Source organism: Lacerta agilis, chromosome 16 (assembly GCF_009819535.1).
Source record: "Lacerta agilis isolate rLacAgi1 chromosome 16, rLacAgi1.pri, whole genome shotgun sequence".
In the NCBI taxonomy this organism is placed as follows: domain Eukaryota; kingdom Metazoa; phylum Chordata; class Lepidosauria; order Squamata; family Lacertidae; genus Lacerta; species Lacerta agilis.
Genome location: NC_046327.1, coordinates 23,160,442 through 23,182,977, shown reverse-complemented (window position 1 = coordinate 23,182,977; position 22,536 = coordinate 23,160,442). Strand labels below are relative to the sequence as shown.

Sequence of the window (22,536 nt, the reverse complement as noted above, 5' to 3'; positions counted from 1 at the left end):
TTGATTGCATCTACTGCTTCTGTCCCTTGGTGCTGTTATTATTGTTATTTCTGTTGTCTGGTCTTTGACTGTAATATAGATTAACTAAGCTATCTGACATTAATGATATTTCTGGTACTGTGCCTTGCATGCTGTATTTTGTTTGGCATTGTCATGTTGACACCAGTCATAAAATGAAAGCATGTAGGATGGAACCAGATTTCACACACACACACACACACACACACACACACACACAAATTCAGGTGTCTTCTGGTATATACAGTGTAACAATTAAAAGGTGACTATTGATTACTCAGAAAGTTTAGCTTACCACGTTCATAATTACAATAGTTGCAGCCTGAGCTGGAAAAAAATGTGTGGTTTCATATATGAGCTTCCTCCCTGTTTCAGTTCCAAGGAAATTGAAAATATGATGGAGTAAATATCAGACCATAAATGAGAAAATACATTGTCAGGCGGGTCCACAGATATGGTCTGTGGACCCCTTTATTCAGCATAGTTAATTTTAGTGGAGAGATTTTAAATACTTCCTGCTGGTTTGGGGTAGGCTAAAATCAGGGAAGCCCCATACATTCAGAGACCTTAGAAACAGATAAAGTGACACAAGTCACTTTACTATTGAAAAACTAGAAAATTAATTTATTTCCTTTGTCTAATGCCCCCATGCCCCAAAAGCCAACTTTTGTTCAGAACATAGTTTAAAAAATTTAAACCAATTTAATAATTGAAAATTAATTATATGTATATATATATAATACTGACAACAGAACACTCCAGAAGGAATTGAAGATTCAAATTCTAAAACTTCATAAAGTTTATCAAATTCAGTTTTCTACATACGAAGTTTATTGAACTACAAATCTGCCAATATTTTTTAATAAAGGAGTCCTATCCTGGTTAAAATCTTCTAGAGAAGCTGTAAAAATATGATCATATAAAGATACATTATATAAAGTATACATTTTTCTCTCTGAGAAATAATATATTTAATGTAGCTCCACTGGAAAAAGCTTTGAGGTCGGGAAAGGGTATAGAAAAGTTAAACCTCAAAAGAACTGGAGATGCTTCAGATAAGCATCCACTCTTTTTAGGGCTTATCAAAAGAGAGTCACACCTCCAGATCTTTTGAGAGTGGCCGATTAATATTCAACAGATGTAAATGATTGCTTTCACTATCAAACCATGTACTTCCCAGTTAAAGCTGGAGGGACTCTCTCAGAGTAAGCAGTTTCAGGACTGGAGATATTTGCCACCAACCTTCCTTCCATAAACAATAGGACTCCTTTAATAATATTCTGGTTAAGCTTGGGATACTACTGTAAACACAGAAGGGCACTGAGTGCTAAGCCATCTGCAAAGTATCTCTAGAAGAGAAATGTGTTCTCTTTTGCACCGTTAAGGCAGTGGTTACAGGACTTCTACTAAAACCCCAAACGTTTTCTGGATCTTTAGTTGATATATATTGACCTATCTTCACTAATGTGAGTGTAGAATTGCTAGATAAAACAACAATACACCCTTGTGGCACCTCAGGAGCAAATAAATATATTGTGGGCATAAGCTTTTGTTGATTCTAGTCCATGAAAGCTTGTGCTTTAATAAATTAGTTAGTTTGTAAAGTACCACAAGACTGTTGTTTTTGCTAACAGCTAACACAGCTAAAAGTCACCCCTCCTTTTTTCCCCTTTCAGTGCCCAGTGCCAGAAGTGAGGACAGTGATAGGACCACCTTTTCATGATGGCATTTATGTTAGAGAGGAGAGTGCCCTTCTTCCTTCACACCCAGCAAAAAGTAACCTTCAGGGCATTCTGAGTTGTGAATTGGCCGCCCTGATATCAGTATCAGTAGCACTGGGTGCAACCATTTTAGCCCCTGCTGTCCCACAGTGTTTCATACATAATAGAACTGTGGGAGAGCAGACCATGCTGAGGCAGCATTCAAACTGGAAAGGTAAAGCTTGAATTGGATCTCAAGAGTATCTGTTGACCTGATAGTTAGCAACTGATAATATTTTTCCCTCAATAAACTTGCTTCTATTGACAGAATAATACTGTTGTGGGCTGGTCCACACACTTGTTTACTTGGGAATTTTGTGTACATGGTTGGGGCAATGAATGTATGCCTCAAAAACAAATTATCATATTATGATGTGGGCATACATGCATGTAGATGTGCCAACTTAAATAAAGTATTGTGGGGGGCCAGGTAAACCCTGCCCCATATAATTGATCACATGATACAGGGCACACACATCATTTGAATAGGAATGCTCATCAACATGGGGGGGCAGCCCCCTCAAATATTTTATTTGTGGGCTGAAGTCCCCATGGCCCCTAGGAGTTGGCTCCTGTGCATGCATGTACATCTGCTCCCTGCAAGTCTTTCAATATCCGAAAAAGTTTAGATCCTAGGAATCTGTCAAAGATATATGCAAATGTGCACTTGCTTGACCTCAGCACATGTTGTGTTAGCAAATGAATGCTTATTTGTTGTCCTGCTATGTTTATGGGGTTGCAAGAGAGGCAAAGGGCTGAACGAGCTGTAAATGTGGTGGTTCATCTGTCCTCATTGTGTTATCTTACATTGCTGATTTTATCATATATTAATAAATATGATTGTCTCAACTGGCTGTGAGGAAACATTATAAAATGAATGTTGCATGGGCATGATGACAAGTTTTTTTTTGAAACAACAACAGTATCACTGAAATATGTGTTGTGGGGGTGTGATGAATAATTGTTTTTTCAGATGTTGATAAAGCCCAGTGGACATTGTAGACTTAGAATTAAGGGTGGAGGTGTATATTCTTTATCAATGGTAACCTTAGAAATTGGAGTGTACAATACATCTCTGAATGGGAACAGAGCTGCAGGCTGCTCTTGCTGAATATTCTCTCCAGCATGTTCACCCTGCTTTTCTCATAAGCTCTGCTCCCGTACTTCAACTGTACATGTGAGGGACTAGAACCTAGTCAATAGGTGATAGCAGAACCAGTAGTGTGGATTTTTCAAAGGCTGCATACATAAAGGTCTTCCTGATCTACCACAAGCTGTTGAAAAGCTCCTAGTTGTGTTGGGGCAGCATGCCAAATCAGATAATGCTTGAATGCGCCTTATCATGCTTTGCCCCATCAACGTGCAAAATATGTATGGCAACACCAAATACTCAGCAAGTAAAAAGCATTTTAACATTACCACACAGAATAAGTGAGGGTGTTTTTGGCTGTCTGGACCTATGAAGAATAAAAGCTTACCTTAGCTGACCCTTAGAAGCCACACATTTGTGGTAGAGGAAGAAAAGGTTCTTGGTTTGCTATCTTGAGGAGTGGCTGCCTTTGTGAGTTATGGGCACCTTAACCATTTGGTATGGCACTAAAAAGCGGACGTGAGAGCCTGTTGTAAGAACATTGCCTTCACTGTTAATCCATAGTTTCAAAGTAACCAATTTGGGCTAGAAATTGGTTGAAGCACCCCCCTTTTTTGTTCTGGCACTTTCCCTGGGAACACCTGCTCTTCAAAGTTGAATCAGAGGTTTAAATTGCCATTTACTCAGATTCCTCCTTAAAGAGCAGGTTTTTCTGCAGGGAAAGCTCATGGGGGGGGGGCGAGGCAACTCGGTCACACAGCATTAAAGCGCAGACTAAGAGCAAGGCAAATGGAAAGTGTGGAAAAGATCTAATGGATAGGTGTTGTTTTTAGTGTGAAGCCAGCAGATCTAGACCATTCCACCCCATGTTAAAATTCCTGCCACTCCTGTAAATATCATAGTGTTGTTTTTTACACTTGCAGACTGTACATTGTGTGTGTCTGCTGAGAATGCCATGCAAAATCAAATCTACCTACACACAGAAGACTGGCACAAAGAGGACCGCTTGGTCAGTTTTTTATTTCAATAAGACCAAAGGTGCAGGTGGGAAGCAAGAGTTTGCAGCAATCTGAGCCTTGCTTTGACCCCTCTGTACATAGTGGAAGGGCACCCACAATCCTCCAAAATTGTGGCCACAGCCTACCTAGAATTTGTGTAAGTCTCACAATACAATCCTCTACATGCCTACTCAGAAGCATAGGTGCCGGCACACTGGGGCCCTGGGTGCCTGAGCACCCACAAAATTCCCCATGAAGGGAGTGGGCACCCACAAATTTCAGCACCAGGGCCAAGCATGCTGCATGGCACCCATGGCCCTGGGCACCCACAGTATGGAACAAGCCCTGGCACTGATGCTCAGAAGTAGGTCTCATTAGGTTCAATGGCCCTTGCTCTATGGGAAGTGGGTCTAGGATTGCAATTTCATTCATACAAAAGGTCCCAATGAACTGTGTCTAGAAAAGCAGTTTCTTAAAGTTTCATGCAGCATACTTGGTATAAAGATAAACCAAATTTTGTGTAACTCCTCTGGCCATACAGTTTGAATTGTTCGATTTAACTAGAAATAAAGAGTAGTTGGCTAAAGTTCTTCATGTGCTAAAATTCCAGATTACCTGTTCACACTCCCCCTCCCCTCCATTTTATCTTTTTTTAAAGCACAGGCTAATAGAACTTTTAAAGCTTATATACTGAATGCCCAATTCAACTGAACTGTGTTTTGTTCCTGATTTTACCCCCAGGTAAAAAATACTACAGTTTTTCACAAATAAAGGCTTACAATAGTGCCAGCAAAGATGAAGTATGGAGAAACATAGACTTTTAAAATAGCACCCAGTTGTTTCTGGTAGTAAAAGCTTCTTAATCTTTTGAAATATTCTTAAATATCAGGAAAAATAATTTCCCCTTCAGTTACAGATGAAACTCTTGTTTTCAACCCTCTCCTTGCTTTCATACAAACACATTGAAAGTTAGGCCAAAATGTGTTTCTCTTGAGCTATGAAACTGAATGGGCACACATAGGTTTGTAAATCAATTTTCATTCCAGCTAGCAATGAACATACTGAATCAGACAAACATCCAGTAATTGCCATGCAGGCTTTTGATACTGAAAATGTCACTAGTATTATGCAGTTAGACTTTTATTAAAATGTGTGTGCTTTTTATACTAAGGCCTCTTTAATTTTGTTGCTGTAAATATTCTTGAATCCCTTTCATATATTATAGTTCTAAAATAGGGACCAATAGCAATCTATTATGGAAATGAGGAATTGGACAATGAAAGTTTTATGCATGCATCTTATTAGACAGCAAATAGAATATGGGAAATGCATGAGATATGGCTTTTGTTGGCATGCCTACCTCTGGAACATATCCCAGAGGTCCTCTTTGGGACTAAAAGGCATTACAGAAAATCTCATCCATCTCACAGTTCTGCACTGTTCTTGTGAACTCCTGGAGGGCTTGAAGTTAATCTGCTGGCTATCTGTGTACTGTATATTTAGTTTGTATTACCAAGTAACATTTTTTACATCAAAATGTTGAAATAAGAAATTCTGATATGATCAACAGAAAATGCAGTTTTTCTTCAATAGCTTATTTGAAGCAAAAGATGCAAAAAGGAGTTGCAATTTTACAGGCTAAGGGACAAATCAAAGTTTTGGTGGAGAAACAGGTCTGGCAAACATGTAAAGAGCAGTAGTGGGAGGGTCTGATTTGAAGAAGAGAACAGCAGGTGGGTGAGGGGGGTGTTTAATCGTTCATCCATTATCTCTCTACTGCACTTCTCTCCAACAGTAATCTTTCTCACAGCCACAGCTAACACACACCCAGGAACTTTGACTGGGGAATGGTGGCAGAAGGAGGGCAAATCAGGAAAGACCTGGTGGATGTGAGAAGGGCTAAGAACTTAACTCTCTGTGAAGTTCTCCTCCTGACACGTTTTAGATAGTCAGCAAGGCTCCAGGACCCCAGTCAGACATCACATTTCATCTTAAAACAGGACTCGGAGCTACTGTTCTTGAAAGTGATGGATTGCCTGAGAAGCAGTGCAAAAGCATGTGGTGCTGAGCATTGCTCACAGGTCTACTCAAACAGAAGGAGATCCCATTGTATTAAATAGGGCTTTCTCCCAGGAAAGTGGATATAAGATTGCCTAACTAATGCAAAAACAAAAGAAAGAAATTGAAATATTTGTACAGAAATGACACACATGTCAGGCAGCCACATGAAACATTCACTAACACCATTTAACTTTTATTCCATTGGTTTCTGTGAAAAGAGCTGTTTCTTTCCCTGTAATTTTCCTTTCTTTAGACAGGCCATCACTGGGTCATTATTTTTTTATTTTTTTAAGAGGAATAAAATGACTGTTTTTTTGAGTTAAGGGAATTTTATGGCACCACAATTGATTGATGCCCATCTTTTCCACCATTTGTAAACTTCATTCTGTATGGATTGGGATGCATGGAACATTAAATAAAATGTCATAGAACTATTAGTTCCTTTTGGGGGCAGTGTTGAAGATGAGAATCTGCACACTTCATGGTGTACAGGTAAATGCATTCCTAGTGAAATTATGGCAGCTTCAGATGAATTTATTTTTTTCACTGTATGTTGTGTTGTTTCCGAGGTGCCTTGAGAAATGTGAGCAATTTAGGTATCCCCTAATGACATGACTTCCGTCAAAGCTGAATTTTGTGTTGTGGTTCTTCAATCAACATTTACAAAAGTGCATTTTAGAGGGAAGTGTGAATAAAAATGAATATTAGTGACATTATATTACAGAAAATTGCTTGCAAACTGAAAAAAAGAGAAAAAAATTTTGCTGCAAAATGTGGAGGACTAAATTTAATTTTGGAGAAATTGAGGAAACCCATACTGACAGATCCTTCCACCCTAACTCAACACATAGACATTTGGGTCAGGGAGCTGAGCAACCTTGGACTGCAGCCCCTTTATTAATGTGAGGGGAACTTTAGTGTGGCTTTCATAGTGGCCCCCAGTTACCACTGTTTAAGCAGTTTGGAAAAAGCACCACCTTAAATTTCTGCAATTGCAATATACATAAGGCTTTCGTTATATGGAATCTCCTCTGTAACATTTAGTTAAAGCTACAGCCAGTGTGTGTGTAACTTTGCTAATAGTGACTGCAAATAAGCATAAATTAATATTCAGCAGTTAAAATGTCACTAATTGCCCATGTCTGTCATTTGCTCACATGTTCAATGCCAACATATGGTGCATATATGCCCACATGACCATCAGATTTGAATTATGTATCAAGAAAGAACAACAGCCCCAGAAATAGCCACAATGAATGTTAACCTGGTTCAAAGTTGGTTTAAAGCTTACTGAATTCTTGGAGTCAGTGCACTAGTATCAAAACACATTTTCCCACTGTATTTTAAACTCCTCATTTGTCCCTTGTTGCTGTTTATGCTATACCACTCCATAGTAACACAAAGAAGCAAGTTATTTACATTGGTGCTTTGTCATTTGAGCAGACCATTCCCCCCCCTTAATGCCCCCTCCCTAAAATAAACTTCAACCCATACAGTCCATGTTGAATCACGCATCCTGTTACAATGCACATTAAAGAGAGACATTCAGTGGAGGACTGCTCAATATTTAGAACTGCTTCGGTTCCCCTGACATGGTCAGGAGAACCAGAGAACCAGCTAGTTAGTCCAGAAGCAAGAAGACTGTGCGTATCACATGGCTACTGCATCTTGCAAACCACAGGGAGTGTCAGCAAAACTGATTCTTTGTTTGCTCTGTTTTTTATGGGAGATTCAGTTAAGGTCACTAGAATTTCAGTGATTAAAAACAGTAATAAGCAGTTCACCTAGCTGAAAGAATAGCATTCCAATCGTTGCATTGGTTCATGTGGGGTATTTTCTGTTATCCATCCTTGTAGTCTGATTTCTGCAGTTACATGCTAGGTGGTACCAGTTGTGTCATCCGGCATAATGTGTTTAATAAGTGCTTCTTGGTTCCATGTGTCAGTGGCGATCATAAGCAGCAGCAGCTGCTGGAGGTGCTGCTCCTCGGGCTGCAGCACTGTAATAGTAAGGAGAGCCTAGAAGAGAAGAGATGCCATTGTGTAAATCACAAATCTTCAGAGGTAGAATCATAGAATCATAGAGTTGGAAGAGACCACAAGGGCCATCCAGTCCAACCCCCTGCCAAGCAGGAAACACCATCACAGTATTCCTGACAGATGGCTGTCAAGCCTCTGCTTAAAGACCTCCAAAGAAGGAGACTCCACCACACTCCTTGGCAGCAAATTCCACTGTCGAACAGCTCTTACTGTCAGGAAGTTCTTCCTAATGTTTAGGTGGAATCTTTTTTCTAGTAGTTTGAACCCTTGCCCCGTGTCCACTTCTCTGGAGCAGCAGAAAACAACCTTTCTCCCTCCTCTATATGACATCCTTTTATAGATTTGAACATGGCTATCATATCACCCCTTAACCTTCTCTTCTCCAGGCTAAACATACCCAGCTCCCTAAGCCGCTCCTCATAAGGCATCGTTTCCAGGCCTTTGACCATTTTGTCAAATGTATCAAAAAAGGTATTACTCATCACCAAGCAAATGAAGGAGTTAGAGAAAGAGTAACAAAACCACCCTCCTCAGTGTCCTGTCCAGCACCTAACATATTACTTAGTTCATGTTTCTCAGATCAGAATGTAAACACAAGGTGCCAGGAAAACCTACAGGATAAATAATACAGACAACTGTAGCATATACCCAGGTGACTCAAATTGCACATCAGTAATCCACACTTGTCCCTAGAGCAGCATGCATACCTACTAAGAGTGGGTGGATTGATTTAAACTAGTGATAGGCCAACTATCCCTGTTACCAAAGCCGTGTCTGGGCACACCCAATGGTTTTTTTTAAAAAGGGAAGAAGACGGAAGCAGATAAGAGAGCAGGCGGTTGGGGGGGATGCTGGAATGGATCTTCAGCCTCTGCCTGCTGCAGATCCATCCCAGTCTTTTTCTTCTGCCTGCTTCTGGCTCTGTCATTGTCTGAGCTACTTGCACTACCTTTTCCATTTCATGTTACACTGAGAAGCTCTAAGGTAGATCATTGGGCTTAGGGAACAGCAGATTCAACTTAACAGCTGCCCCATCCCTAGTTTGTGACTGCTTTTTGTGATGAAGGTATACATCAGCAGGCCTTGGTTATTTATTGTTTTTGAGTAAGAGTCCACCCCTTACAGAGTTTCAGTTTTGGGTTGTGTTAAGCAATGGCATTGTTCACCATGGTGCAGCAGCAAAATGAGAAAAGCATATGTGATTGCCTCACCAGGAGCCCACATGCTCACACATTCCTTTTAAACCCTGGTTTTGCCTTGCATGATATCTGAACTAGGCCATGGTCAAACAGCAAACAAACAAGTTCCAATAGCCTGGTACAGATTCATAAGATAAAGGTAATGGTGAATCATACAGAAATACCCTGAAGAACAAAAACAAGTAAACAGCACAAGAATGCAAACTAAAAGAGGGTACCTTTGCTTAGAAAGTACTTGATAGAATGCCTGCCCTGATGCACTAGCTTTCCAAATGCAATGAGATTTTTGCATGAAAGTGAATTCAAAATACACCATCCTTTGAGGCCTATATCACATGCTTTTTTCTGAACAATAAATTGTCCATTAGAAGCAGACAATAAACATGGGAGTTAGATATGGCAGCTTAATAAATCTCTACAACAGAAGTGAAAGATGTTCTAGAGAGCATGATAATAGTGTTTGAATGTGTGTTCCAAATTCTTTTTTAAAAATGACTCAAACTTTCTCAGAAGCCTGTTTTCAAATCAAAACATATACATCTTCTCCATACTGTAAAAGCAATGAAATTGCTAACCAGCAAACCTACCCTACTGACAGTTTTAAAGGAGGAGAAACAGGGAGAAATCAATACTATAGTGACAGACATCATGGAGAAGTCACAAAGTTCAAGACATGTGTAAGGGACCAATATTTCAAACAGATGAGCTTGTGAAAGGAGACTAGAGGCACCGTTGCACGGCACTGATGAAAAAGACTTTCTATATAATACTTAAGGGGAGGCAATTGGCACATATTTCAAAACAGGAAAGACCTTTCATCAGATGCCATGCTTGCCACAGTAGGGGCAAGAGTAAATAAGTAACATCTTTCCAAGCATTCCTTGAAAATATCTGTAATAAACTGATCTGTGCTCACTGAGAATGTTCTGAGGTTTCCCTGGATGAACTGCAAGCTCAGAATACACTTGCTGCAGAATGTGCTACTACAAAAGCAATAAGGTTCCTGTTGCAGAAGCTTATGCAACATTGTATTTCATAGTTTTTAAAGCAGCCACCACACTATGTTGCAATGTTTACCATATTTTGAACCTTTATGGTTCTGACCCCACCTTAATTTTTTTGTTTGTTTGAAGTATTTTTACATGGCCTTTCAGGTCATACAGCACTCTCAAGGTGCTTCACATCATAAAATAAAAGTATAAAATACAAATTTAACAATAAAAATTCAATCTTTTTAAAAAAATAAAGAATAGCAGCAGCTAAGTTTCAAAGTGGATGCAAACAGCCAGATCTTTAGAGGAGAACTAACAGAGCCACACAGCCCACACCCATTCCCAAGGTAACGTATCCACCAGGTCAACAAGGTTGTTTCTCTACCGGATCAGAAACCAGACACTGGCCAATAGTTGTCCCAAATTTGTTTGCTTTTTAAACATGGGTCTAACCACTAGCAGTCAGCAGGATATGGCTCACCTCACCTGTAGCCTGTGTCACTGCTTCTTATTGGGAAATTGAATGGAGTGGGGAGGTGGTGTGCAAGTACTTTGGTGGAACCAATTCAGTGCTTCTACTGGTCTGTTTGCACTGCATTGACTACACTGCCACTTTGCCTCTTCCCCTCTACCTCCTGGAGTAGCAACACAAGCAGCAGGAAGTCAGGTGAGCTCCACTGCCCAGCAGACCACCACTGAGTCTAACTGCTTCCTCTTTGAGGGTAGTGGGCACTACACTCAGAAAGCATTAATTACTTCTGAGGTTCATGTGGTGAGTCCTAACCTGACAGATTAATTTTTAAAATAGCCAAAGAAGGGCAGGGTTCTCTAGGACAGGTTGTAGTTCTCAAACCTCCAAGAATTGTTTTGCATGTCATCTGACTGCAGATTTATCTGCTGCTGAAATCTATCCAAGGCAACATGGTTAAATGGGACCCTAGCTATATCCCTCTCTGGCTGGTAAAACAGCATTATCTGGGGTCAGAAGAAATGTGAGTAATTTTTATCTTTAAAATGTAAAACAAATTCATCAGACTCCAAGGACCACAACTGCTTGCCCACCTCTGCAGGTATGTCAGTGGACAAAAGCAGTGGTGGTTAGTGCTCATTGGGACTGGAAATGCAGATGGCAGGTGGGGACTTGCTGGCTGCAGACTGGGGTTGGTGGGACAATGCTCCATTCACTCTAATGGACCAGCATCCACTGGAAAATAGATCCAGGTGGGACGGGAAGGAGAGAATGTAACATTTTAGGCATGTGGTTATCTATATCTAGTATCAGGGTTCATGCACTATAGCTTGTTTGACACTCAAGTTAACAATATGTGTGAATGAACTATTCTGTATTAACTACCACAAATATAATTTTCAGATCTCCCAGTTTTGTATACACAATATATTTCAATGAGACACGGTTGACGCTTTCAGCTGGGAGGCATCAACTGATGAGAGATTAAGTGCACATGTGTAAAATGAAGCATATAGCCATAGTAATATTCTGTTGAACAGAGCTATCCACTGTTTGCCTCAGTGCTTGCCTCTATCAGCTTCCACACCCAGAAATATTTGTTTGAACTTTACTTTGACACAGCAGTTGGTCTCAGTCAGGATCAAAGGTTTTTTAGCAACTGACATTTGAAAAAAATAAAATGAGTAAAGACTAGGAAAACAGTATAAGAAAAACTTCCTTTGGATGAAAATGGTTCTATAGGCCACTATTTTTCCTTATCTTCCAAATTTGACCTTCTGTCTCATTTCTTACATGTGATATTTTTAACATAATCTGACTATTAAAATACAATTTTTCTCTGCAGCTCCCTGACAGCGTTTTATATATCTCTAGGGTTTGACTTTTCCCTCCTATTCACATTTCTGTAGTGAAATCAAAAAGGCCTGCATTTAAACTGAAAAATGAAAACTTCACATTGCAAAACATTCACTCTTTCACCCTGTCATTACACTCTCCTCTAGAATAAACTTGTCCATTCTTCTGTCATTTTTCCCTTTAATTCATATTATCATCAATTTATTTCTTGACACAGTCATTTCTGGCTCATACTTGTTCTCTAATCCTTTTATAGAAACCCATAGAAGTACTGATTCTAATCCTAATTGACTGGTTTCAAACCTTTTCACCTCATATGAAGCCATGCCAATATTGTCAATCTTGTGACCCCGTCCTCTGTAACAACAGCTATATATATAGCTCAGGTGTAGCCAAAAGGGAGCCCTGTCAGGCTCACTTACATTTCACAATGTGCACAAATCACATCAGTTCAGAAGAGAGAACAGTGCATCAAACAAGATCCGCCATGATCAACATCAAGTCGAAAGTAATGAGTGAAAATGGTAAAGAAGTTATTACAACAAACCAGCATGAAATTGAATCATTTTTCTTCATTAGACTGTGTTGCTATTATCCACTTTTAGCATGTTTGTATTAAGTAGACTTTAAACACGCAAGCTCGCTAGGCTTCAGTGACTGAAACCTCTTGGGGTATGTGTGTGTGTGTGTGTGTGAGAGAGAGAGAGAGAGAGAGAGAGAGAGAGAGAGAGTTCATAAAAACCAAGGCAGCCATTATTACTTCAGTGCTTGTATGCCGTACACAGCTTTCTCAAATATTTCTAAATTCATAGCTGTGTCAAGTAAGAAAAGCTGGACATTAAAAACTAATAAAGTCAGGCAATAAGATCTAATTATTGCTTCTGCAGTACTATGTGCGTCTGGTGCTGTACAAATGTAGAAATTAATTCAAGAAGTTGCTTGAAAATAACAGACTACACAAAGAGGAGAGTGCAGTGGAAGCAAAATACAGAGGGGGGAAAGTGGTTAAAATAAAAGTACGATTGTAGTAAATGCAGATGCATAGTTCAAGGCTAAATTCAAATTTCTAGGCTTGAATTAGTAGGCCTGATTGCTTCAAGCAAAGTTAGTTGTGAAAACCCCTTAGGCTTCAGTAACACAACTGAGCATTTTCTTACTAGAATCTGAAATGAATGAGCCCGTGAGTTATGACACATGGCAGGTGCCAGTCAGGTCATTTAAGGAGCCACAGGAAGGCGCTCATATACCACAGTGATGGGTTGCAGTCAGGCCCTGCATAGTACAAATAGTATTATGCTGAGATTACTGACATCAGCAACATGATTTATGTCATCTTTAGATGTTCTTATAACTGATGTGCTTATCAGATGACATTCCAAACAGTGAAGTAAGGAAATACATATCAGAAGTCTGATTAGATTGCTTCAGTTTGATCTATCTTTCTGCTTGCTGTAGCCCTCAAGTATGGCATTCAGAAGAACAGGCTGGGGAGTAAACAATGCTATGGGAATCTATCACACTCATTAGAAAAGTTACTCGAAGACAAAAACATATTAAAGCATTTCTAGTCTATGCATTAAAATAATTGGTGGGGGGAGGGATGTTCCACACTGGTTGAGTTAAGCTTTATCACGGATAAGTGGGAAGGCTATATAAAATATAAAATTCTAAATTAAGGGTAGCATTTGTCCTAAAAAAATTATTTGTTGTTAGGTAAATCCTTTTCACAAAATGTCCTATAACTGAAAGATAATTGATACAATGTTCAGGTTGTGGGGGAAAATGAATTTTTTGGCTGGGCATTGTGTGTGTGTGTGTGTGTGTAATATTTAAATTCAACTTAAGTTATATCTTGTTCATTTTACAACCTCCTATTGTGGGGGAAGTAGAAATGAAAATTATCCACGCAAAGCACAAAGAGCAATATTTTGGGACCCACTGTTCAGAATAGAAATTAAGGTGCCTTGAGAAAGTGAACAATATTGGTCTGTCCCATTTGTACAACACTATTTCCCCAACAAGATCATGATCACCAATGTAGGTTATCTATTCTATTTTCTCAACCCTATAATATGTCTGAAAAATAGTGACCTGCCAAAGTCTATTCAGTCTGGAGTTCTATATTTACCTGTATTTGCCCATGAGTAACCCTCAGTGGGACTTATTTGTGGGTAGACATAATTGGGACTGTGCTATCAAGGAGCTTGCACTAAGTGTAGGGATTTGAAGGCAGGCATCTAAGGCCTTATCCACATTTGAGCATTATTTAGCTGTTAATCCACTTTCCCCCCATTAGAATTATACTGGATTAGTCCACACTCAGTTTTATTGGAATTAGTTTATGAGGAGCAACTTCACTCTTTCCTGTTCATACCAGTAGGGTCTTCCCTTTGGTCAAGGTTCCTCCTTCTAAATTGTTAATTCTGTTATGCCAATTCAGTACCAATAGGGCATGTGCACAAATAGCTATGTGTGCACCTTCGTTTTGTTTTGTTTTGGGAACTGAGCAAAAGCATACATTCAGACAATTGTAAATTCTCAGCACACACATCCACAGTTTTTTGGTTTTGTGCAAACTTAACAGATCAAAATAAATATATATATAAAGCTAATGTAGTTTGCCTTTGTACTTTTCTGGTGTTGTGCAAAACTGAAGGATCAAAAGAAATACCGTATGTATAAATGGGACAACAATCCTTTCAGGAGCATGCCATAAATCTTTTCTAGCATAATGAAAAAAGAAATGAAAAGCACCATTTTCAGTTTGCTTCCCAATATCTGGTGGATATTTTTTTAATGTGGTTTACTTGTGCAGGGTTCTGGTTTTGTGCAAATGTGTGGGATGAGAATGAAAAGAACAACAAGGCTATGCTCCTCCATTCAAGAGTGAGCCAGAAAGTATTACAAGAACAGCCAGAAAAAAACACTGAGGAAGCAGCAGATGTAGAAAGGAGAGTAGCAGAGCAAGGTTTGGGATTTGTGTTGTTTGAGGGTGAAGTCATGTGGACTAGGCAAATTAAATGGACACAAAGAGCTGCAAACACACAGTAAACAAGCCTTGCAGTCCAACTTCAGCATTCTAATCCATGATATTAAAATAATGGTATCAACCTCAAATTGTATCAAGAACCAGTGATTTTTGTATAATTTAAATAGTACAAATCAGAAAGGGGTAATATTTTATGGAGGTCATGACAAAGGCCTTACTAACAATCTTATAACACAGTGCTATGTGCTGATGTGCTGACAAGCATTTGCCATGTGGGGCAGCTGATAGAACACCAAGTCCTGTGGCATTGCGCTGGCTGTACCAGCCAGCCATGAACACGCTATCAATGCAACCTTGACTTAGTTTATGCAAGAGCCCTAAATAAATAAGGCTTCCACGTGGTAACAAGTCACCAAGTTGCTGTAGCAGTTATTAGTTTTAACAACTGCTACAGCCACACATGGCCAGCCTTTTACCTTCTCAGCATCTCTAGCCTGCATATTTACCCTCCAGCAGTGCTAATTTGTTCTGTTTCTCCCCCCAGCAAATAACTATTATCATTCCCCCCCCAATTGCCTTTTGGGGAGACACAGGGGGCAACATTTTGTTTGTGGGCAGTAAACAAGCATCCACTAGAGATCTTCAAGTTTCAGTCCTCCCAGAGGCCTCTAGAAGGTAATGTACAGAAAGGAATGCACTCAGATGCAAAATGCCCCTCCCCATAACTGTCCAGCAGATAATAAATATTGCTGAATGTGTTTGAGTTAGCTTGAACTTTAAGCTATCTATAGGTATAACCAGATTAATTTTGTGATTAAGCATTGTGTTAAACATTATTAGGTTTCTTTTTAAAAAATAATCTTGTTATGATCAGTTTAGTTACAAACCTTCAGCGGGCAGTGCAGGGCAGACTATTGCTAAACATATGAATAAAATATACAGCAGTGGGGAGAAAGTCTTCAGCAATATGTAAGGAATGTTGAGGAGCCCTGACAGTGATTTCTGGTTGGTTGGATGGTTTGGTATTGCAGGGAACTATGGCCTGTCTCTGTGATATGCTAGCTTTTTACTTGCAGGGAGTTATACATGTGGGAGATTGTTGTTTTTCAAAGCATCCTCTCAAACTGTAGTCTAAAGTGGCACAACCCATTCTCAGGACCATACCACTTCACTGTGCTATACATGTAGACCAGGGGTTTGCCATTGGTCCCCAGGTGCTACATAGCCAAGTAACGAGAAGTCAAATTATGTACATGTGTGTGAGAACCAGCCCTAAGAGCTGCCCCCCATGCCTTTTTGAACCTCACAGTTGACACTTCAATCCACTCTACATGGGATTATGGCTTTCATACAGAGGTTTGAAACTAGCATTGAGTAGAGTAACAAAACGGTAATAGGAAACAGCTTCCCATTTGGGCCGTAAGCAACAAAAAGACCCTTAGCTATAGCATAGTAAATGGCAATTTTGTAATGTAAAAAGCAGTGCAGAATGCTATAGCCATCAATTACTCCCAAAGGATTTAAGGGCAAGGAATGCGATGGGTAGAGCTTAGGTGGCTCAATTACTTAGGGACTCAATTACTTAAAACAAAGAAACTGAATTTTAAAAAATGACAAAAATTCAAAATTATTTCTCTGCTAGAGGTCGCACATAACAACCTTGACATCCATAAATCTGGAAGTCTCTAAGGCACAATATCTCTCTGCTAGAGGGGTGACAATTAATTGGTATTTTACTTACCTCATCCGCATAGATTATGCAGGAGAATTCTAATCACCATGTGCTACACACATGTAAGGTCAGGGTGGGCCAGACTTTGACAGTAGTATAAAATGGATGTTGCTTATCCTCCTTATTAAAGTGAAGGAGTGGGTGTGCTACTCAGGGATCTGCTATAGCAGAAGCCAAGGGCCTGCCAGGAGATTTTCCAGAACCAATGAGATCCTGCCTAACTGCAAAAGTATGTTGTTGAAACATGCCGTGCATACACAGGACTGCACATTTGTAACGGAAATCAAAATGAACAGGCAAGAGAATGCGGGAGGTGGGGGAGACCCTGGAAGAAAGGTGTTGTTGTTTTTTAAGAAACTAAACTTCTTTCTTTTATAGTGTCATAAATACTGAATACCATATGGCACAAATATAGTTGGATCTCAATATGGAGAAATAACTTTTTTCCGGTCAAAATCAGTATGTGCATGGATTCATATACCCTATTATTCTCCTTTCAGCATTTTGCAATTTAAAAACTGAAAACAAACACTATAAAGCATAGCACACAACAAAAACTGATTACTGCCAATAGTTCTTAAGGGAGTTCAAATGGGCTTATGAAAAGTTTTGGCTTCCTGCTGGACACATTTCTTATGCTGTTAAACAGGTTTTCCAGAGTTTCACATTATTTAGCAGAGATGAAAGTGGAGCAAATATATATGTTAAGGGAATGTAAGTTGAGTGGTTAATGTGCATAATAACCAGCTAATGAATATGAGAATTCCCCCCCCCCCTCTCTCTCTATATATAGTCCTACCTTGGAAGTCAAACAGAATCCATTCCGGAAGTCCGTTCGACTTCCAAAATGTTTGGAAACCAAAGCATGGCTTCTGATTGGCTGCAGGAAGCTCCTGCAGCCGGTCGGAAGCCGCGGAAGCCCCGTTGGATGTTCAGATTCCAAAAGAACCTTCACAAACTGGAACAATCACTTCCGGATTTGCAGCGTTTGGGAGCCAAAACATCCGAGTTCCAGGGTATTCGGGATCCAAGGTACGACTGTATATATTATTTTTTACCACTATTCATAAAAAGTATCAGAGTGGTTTATTCATAAAAAGTATTAGAGTGGTTTACAACAGTTATAACACCACACAATAAAAACCACATAAAAAGGTTAAAATCAGAAACCATCTAGCTATTCTAAAAATACGCAATATGCATTCATCATTGCCTGCATAAGCCTGATGGTACAGAATAGTTTTCAGCGAGTATTTTGAAAGTTGAAACAGAACACACTGGCTCAATTTCCATTGGCAAAGTGTTCTACAATACTGGACCAATGACATGAAAGGTTTGGTTTCTTGTTATCAAATGAGCTTTACCAACTTGGGGGACAACCAATGATGTTCCTGCAGATGATCTCAGTGATCAAGCTGGTATATAAGAGTTAGGAAGTGCACATAATCCTTCCATACACATTTCCCAGTAAATATACATAATCTCCAACAGCCCTTGGAAACTGTGCATATAACAACTGAATTTTGTACTTTATACTCTTTCTCTCCCAGCCAGGTTTCCCTTAAGCCCTTCCTAAATGTTTAAATCTTCCCTCCCCTGTGATTCTCATGGTGATTGACTCCATGGTGCTATTAAGCATTTTCCCTTCCTTAATAGCAACATGGGGATAATGTCCATCTGTGTGCTCAGCAAGCTGGGGAACAGCTCAAAGTCATGAAAAGGGGGCTGGCCTGCAGAAAAAGTTAATATTTAGCTGGAGCCCCCCCCCCTTAAACCTCTTTGCTGCTCAGCGGGAGGGTGTATTGTGGGCCATGTAAGAATAGGCATTGGGCTACAGGCATCCTGGAAACAGAGATTGTACACTTCTGCACATGAAATAGAAAAAAATGCATGTTTCTTGGAAACTCTGTATTCAGACTGGAGATTGTGCATATTGTCCAGGAAATGTACAAAATTCAGAGATTATACAAATTTCAGTCACATGCACATTTCCAAAGTTCTCTTAGAAATTATTTCTTTTGACAGGGAAATGTGCATAATTCCCTCTTCATAGAATAATTATGTTCAAATTTTCCATGAGGCCTAGTGAGTGTGCACAATGGCCAGTTGTTATGCACTTTAATTGCTCAATTTACATTCCCCTTAACTTACACACCATGACCAGTGTGGCACTCTGAAATTGCCTTCAACTCCAAAATAAATATGGCTGAATTTGTACATAACCAGTGTTACAAAGACAACCTGCAGGAAGCCTTGGGCTCTCATGCTCTACCCTTCTCCATTTTGGCTGCAGGGAGGGGTTAAATAACTTTTGCTCTTTCATTTTAAATTAACTACAGCTTGTTGTTAAGTTCAAAGGTAAACATATTGTAGTTAATCTTAATTAACCATGGGTTGTGAAGCAAGCTTACTACAGCAAACCATAACTAAGATAAGCCACCATTGAGGGCTTATATGTAATACTAAACTCCTATTAGTCTAAATGAAAGCAGAAGCTTCCAATGGCTGTGCTGAGGGAGTAGAGGGGAGCCAGAAAATTCAAGGCTTGTTGGAGTTCATCCTCATAATGCTAAACTGGTTCACCATTATGTGCAAACAAAACTTTTTCCAGTCTCCATCTTCTACAGAGTTATAGTAAATATACACCTTTCCATTTTAAACAGAATTCCTTAAAAGTAAATCCCATGGAAATCAGAAAGGCTTCTGAGTAAAGTTTAAATTTATTTAGGAATGTGCTGTGAGTTTACAGATTGCTGCTCAGCACGGATAATGAAAGGATGTGAAGCTATAGAAAAGTCATTCCAGAAAGTGGCCTTATATGCTTCAAAGATAATGGCATATAATGTGTGCTGTACTGCATGTGCTATACTGCATTTGCACCAGTGCCTTTGGAAGCATAAGTAATAAATTGTTCATTGTCAAGCTAAAATCTGGCGGATTTGAATGCTCTTTCTTTTCTTGGTGGCGATAATTTATATGATACAGTTCAAAGTAAGCTTTACATTCTTTAGGCTAGAGAGGGCTGCACTGTCTTTTGGGTTGGTAACTCCACTGGTTACCCTCTTTTGGTGCATAGAAAGTGTATAGATTTCAACTTCCCTAGAGATGGGGGAGAAATCTGGTTCCATTCACATTTTGTGCACTTCCTGATTTGCACTTCCTGAAACAATACACAAACTGAAACATATCTATCTTTCAGAAGTCACACTTCTCCAAATTTTGTGAAACAGCCCTACAACCAAATAATGTACATACAAAAGTCCATATACTGAAGTGTGCAAAACAAATATGCATTAATGAAACTAACATACAAAATATATTAGGGAAAACTGCATGCAAAAATTTCCACATTGGGAGACATATACACTAAATGCTGACAAATTCCCATAACTTTGTTTAAAAAACAAACAAACCAACAACACACAAACTGATGGAGAAATGTGGGTGACTGCACTTTAGAATAGAGAAATGAAAAGCTAAGAGAAAGTGAAAATGGTTGATTCATCCATCCCCATCACTACTCATCTTTCCCAGTTATAGCCAGTATGGCAGTCCCCTGCTTGCCCCCCACTTGCCTTTTGAACTATGTTGCTGATGGTCCAGTTGTAATGGAGGAAACTTACCTAGCAATCCAGGATTAGGAAATCTCCAGGAATCATTGTACGTGGAATACTGTGGATGGCTATAAGGACTTCCGGAAAACTCACTCCCTGCATTCAAAAAGAAAGGGAATATTATATAAAATTTAATAATCAAGGTCAAGATTAAAGTAATTGACTGATGGAAACATATTGAATTCTAGCAGATGACTTGATAGTAAGAGACAGTTTTCTTGGTAGTAGAGCCTAATGTGTGGTATGCTTTCCCCAGAGAGGATTGCCTGCTGCCCACAATTCTTTGGTGCAAGGCAAATACCTTTTTCATTTTCCAAGACTTTTTAAACTGCTAGTGATGCTGATATTATACTGCAGTTGCACCTGCTGTTCTTATTCTAGTAGTATTTTATCTGGGGGTGGGGCGCAAGCCATAGTCGTTCAGGTTTAAAAACAAAAACAGCTTCAAAAAACAGAAAAACTTTCCCCCCCAAACAGAAAGCCCCAAATGGCTGAAAAACTCAGTTTCCCAGGATCCTCAGTCCTCGCAAAGGAACTACTCACCATGCAAGGGAACTCAGTTTGCCAAGCTCCCTTGCAACGATGAATCCCGGCAACGATGAATTTGCCCCCTGACACTGCCCAAGTCTCAGCCTGCATCCCCATTTGACCAAGCAGGGTGCAGGCTAGGATCTGGTCTCTGATAGGCACGCCAGCTCTTTGTCGGCATGAGGGAGAGGGAAACAGCCGGCACAACACACACACACACACACACACACACACACGGAGTGCCCAACTGCCTCGGCAAGAGCGGAAGAGCTCAATTGTTATTGAGATTTTGGGAGGGGGAGAAAGACCAGTCTTGAGCTTTTTTTCCCTTTTAGGCTGCCGATAACCATTTGATTTTATTTTATTTTTTTACTTCGGGGGGGGGGCAGTTGCCCCCTGCCCCCTGCCCCCCCTGGGTACGCCCATGATTGCTTTAGTATTGCTAGCCACTTTAGAAATACTTGTATTGAAGAAACAGGATGAAAATCTATAAAAGTTAACTGCACATATAGGCATATATGGGGGAAATACCTGTTGACCACAAGGTTGGAGACAAGCTTTCTCTAGGCATTATTTTCACACCTGAATTTCAAATAAAGTTTTTGTCTTAGATTGCTTTTCACAAGCAAGCAGCAAATAAATGGAGTTGAAAATAACTTTAATTTCCATGTCTACAAATCCCAAAATTGATTTGACAGCATTTGAATATCTGAATGGCAGTTTCTGAATAAAATTCAACAGCATGAACTTTCATATTTACTGTGTATTTTCTTTCTCAAGTTTTCAGGTTCACTATTTGGCATAGCAAAAAGACTGCCTAACTAATCCAGTAAGGGAGATTTGTGTATAGAAACATACCAAGTCAGACCATTGATCCATCAAGCTCAATATTGTCTACACTGACTGGCAGTGGAGGGTTTCATACAGGAGACTTTCCCAACCCTGCCTGGAGTTGCTGGGGATTGAACCTGAGACACATCCTTCCACCAATGAAAGTAGACTTCACTGTGCATGGTAGCAGCTGAGAATACAAATGAGCATCTGTATGTGCATCCCCGTTCACACTGTGACGCCTGCAAAGGTCCCCTGAACTGGCTAGATACATCTTTTGATGTGTGTTCTATCCAGGGTCGCTGCTTTAGCTTCTTTTCCTGTGTGTGTACTATGCCACTTTCCTCTTGGGTTGTGTACTATTATTTTTCTTTAGAACTATGGTTGGTATTCAACCATGTTTCACTCAGACTATGGTTAAAAATGTGTTGGTACAAAATCAGTTGTCTTGTAGAAGTTTGTGTTAGAGTAACACCAGCAAGACAGCAAGGGAAAACATGACACTCCTTTACTTACTTACTTACTTACTTACTTACTTACAAGAAAGAGAAACTGGCAAATGACCCAAACTCTGCTTAGTCAACTTATCTGTGTGGAATGAATCTATGTGGGTGGGGAGGGAACCTATCCACTGGCTCCTCCCACAACAATCATGCTTTCATCATAGCTTCAAAACAGTGTTTTTGCCTAGGCTCTGCTTGCCTGATCTGTATCCTGCATTTTTATGGCCTCCATCATAGGTGCATGATAAAACAGAAAGTGCTTTAAAGGACTAGTTCACATAGTAATTTTTCACAGTTTTTTCTCCACACACCTGGGGTTGTGTAGTAAGAGGTGTGCTTCACATCTTCTCCACAAAT

At 39.7% G+C, this 22,536-nt stretch overlaps 1 protein-coding gene and 1 long non-coding RNA gene across 7 annotated transcripts in view; one reads left to right on the top strand and one right to left on the bottom strand.

Moving 5' to 3' along the window:
- LOC117060643 overlaps positions 1–3,914 on the top strand; it is a 92,508-nt gene extending 88,594 nt beyond the window's left edge. Inside the window, exon 4 of the long non-coding RNA XR_004428018.1 lies at positions 3,792–3,914. This is a non-coding gene — a long non-coding RNA (uncharacterized LOC117060643). The remainder of the gene's footprint in view (positions 1–3,791) is intronic.
- A 3,465-nt stretch (positions 3,915–7,379) lies between these two features.
- Positions 7,380–22,536, bottom strand: part of PAX5 (paired box 5) — a 220,220-nt gene continuing 205,063 nt past the window's right edge. For all 6 annotated transcript variants that reach the window (XM_033173036.1, XM_033173039.1, XM_033173038.1 and 3 more), the window contains 2 exons: positions 20,327–20,413; positions 7,380–7,945 (listed from right to left, as the gene is read on the bottom strand). In XM_033173036.1, the coding sequence (XP_033028927.1) occupies positions 7,869–7,945; positions 20,327–20,413 (164 nt within the window). In that variant the 3' untranslated portion in view covers positions 7,380–7,868. The remainder of the gene's footprint in view (positions 7,946–20,326; positions 20,414–22,536) is intronic.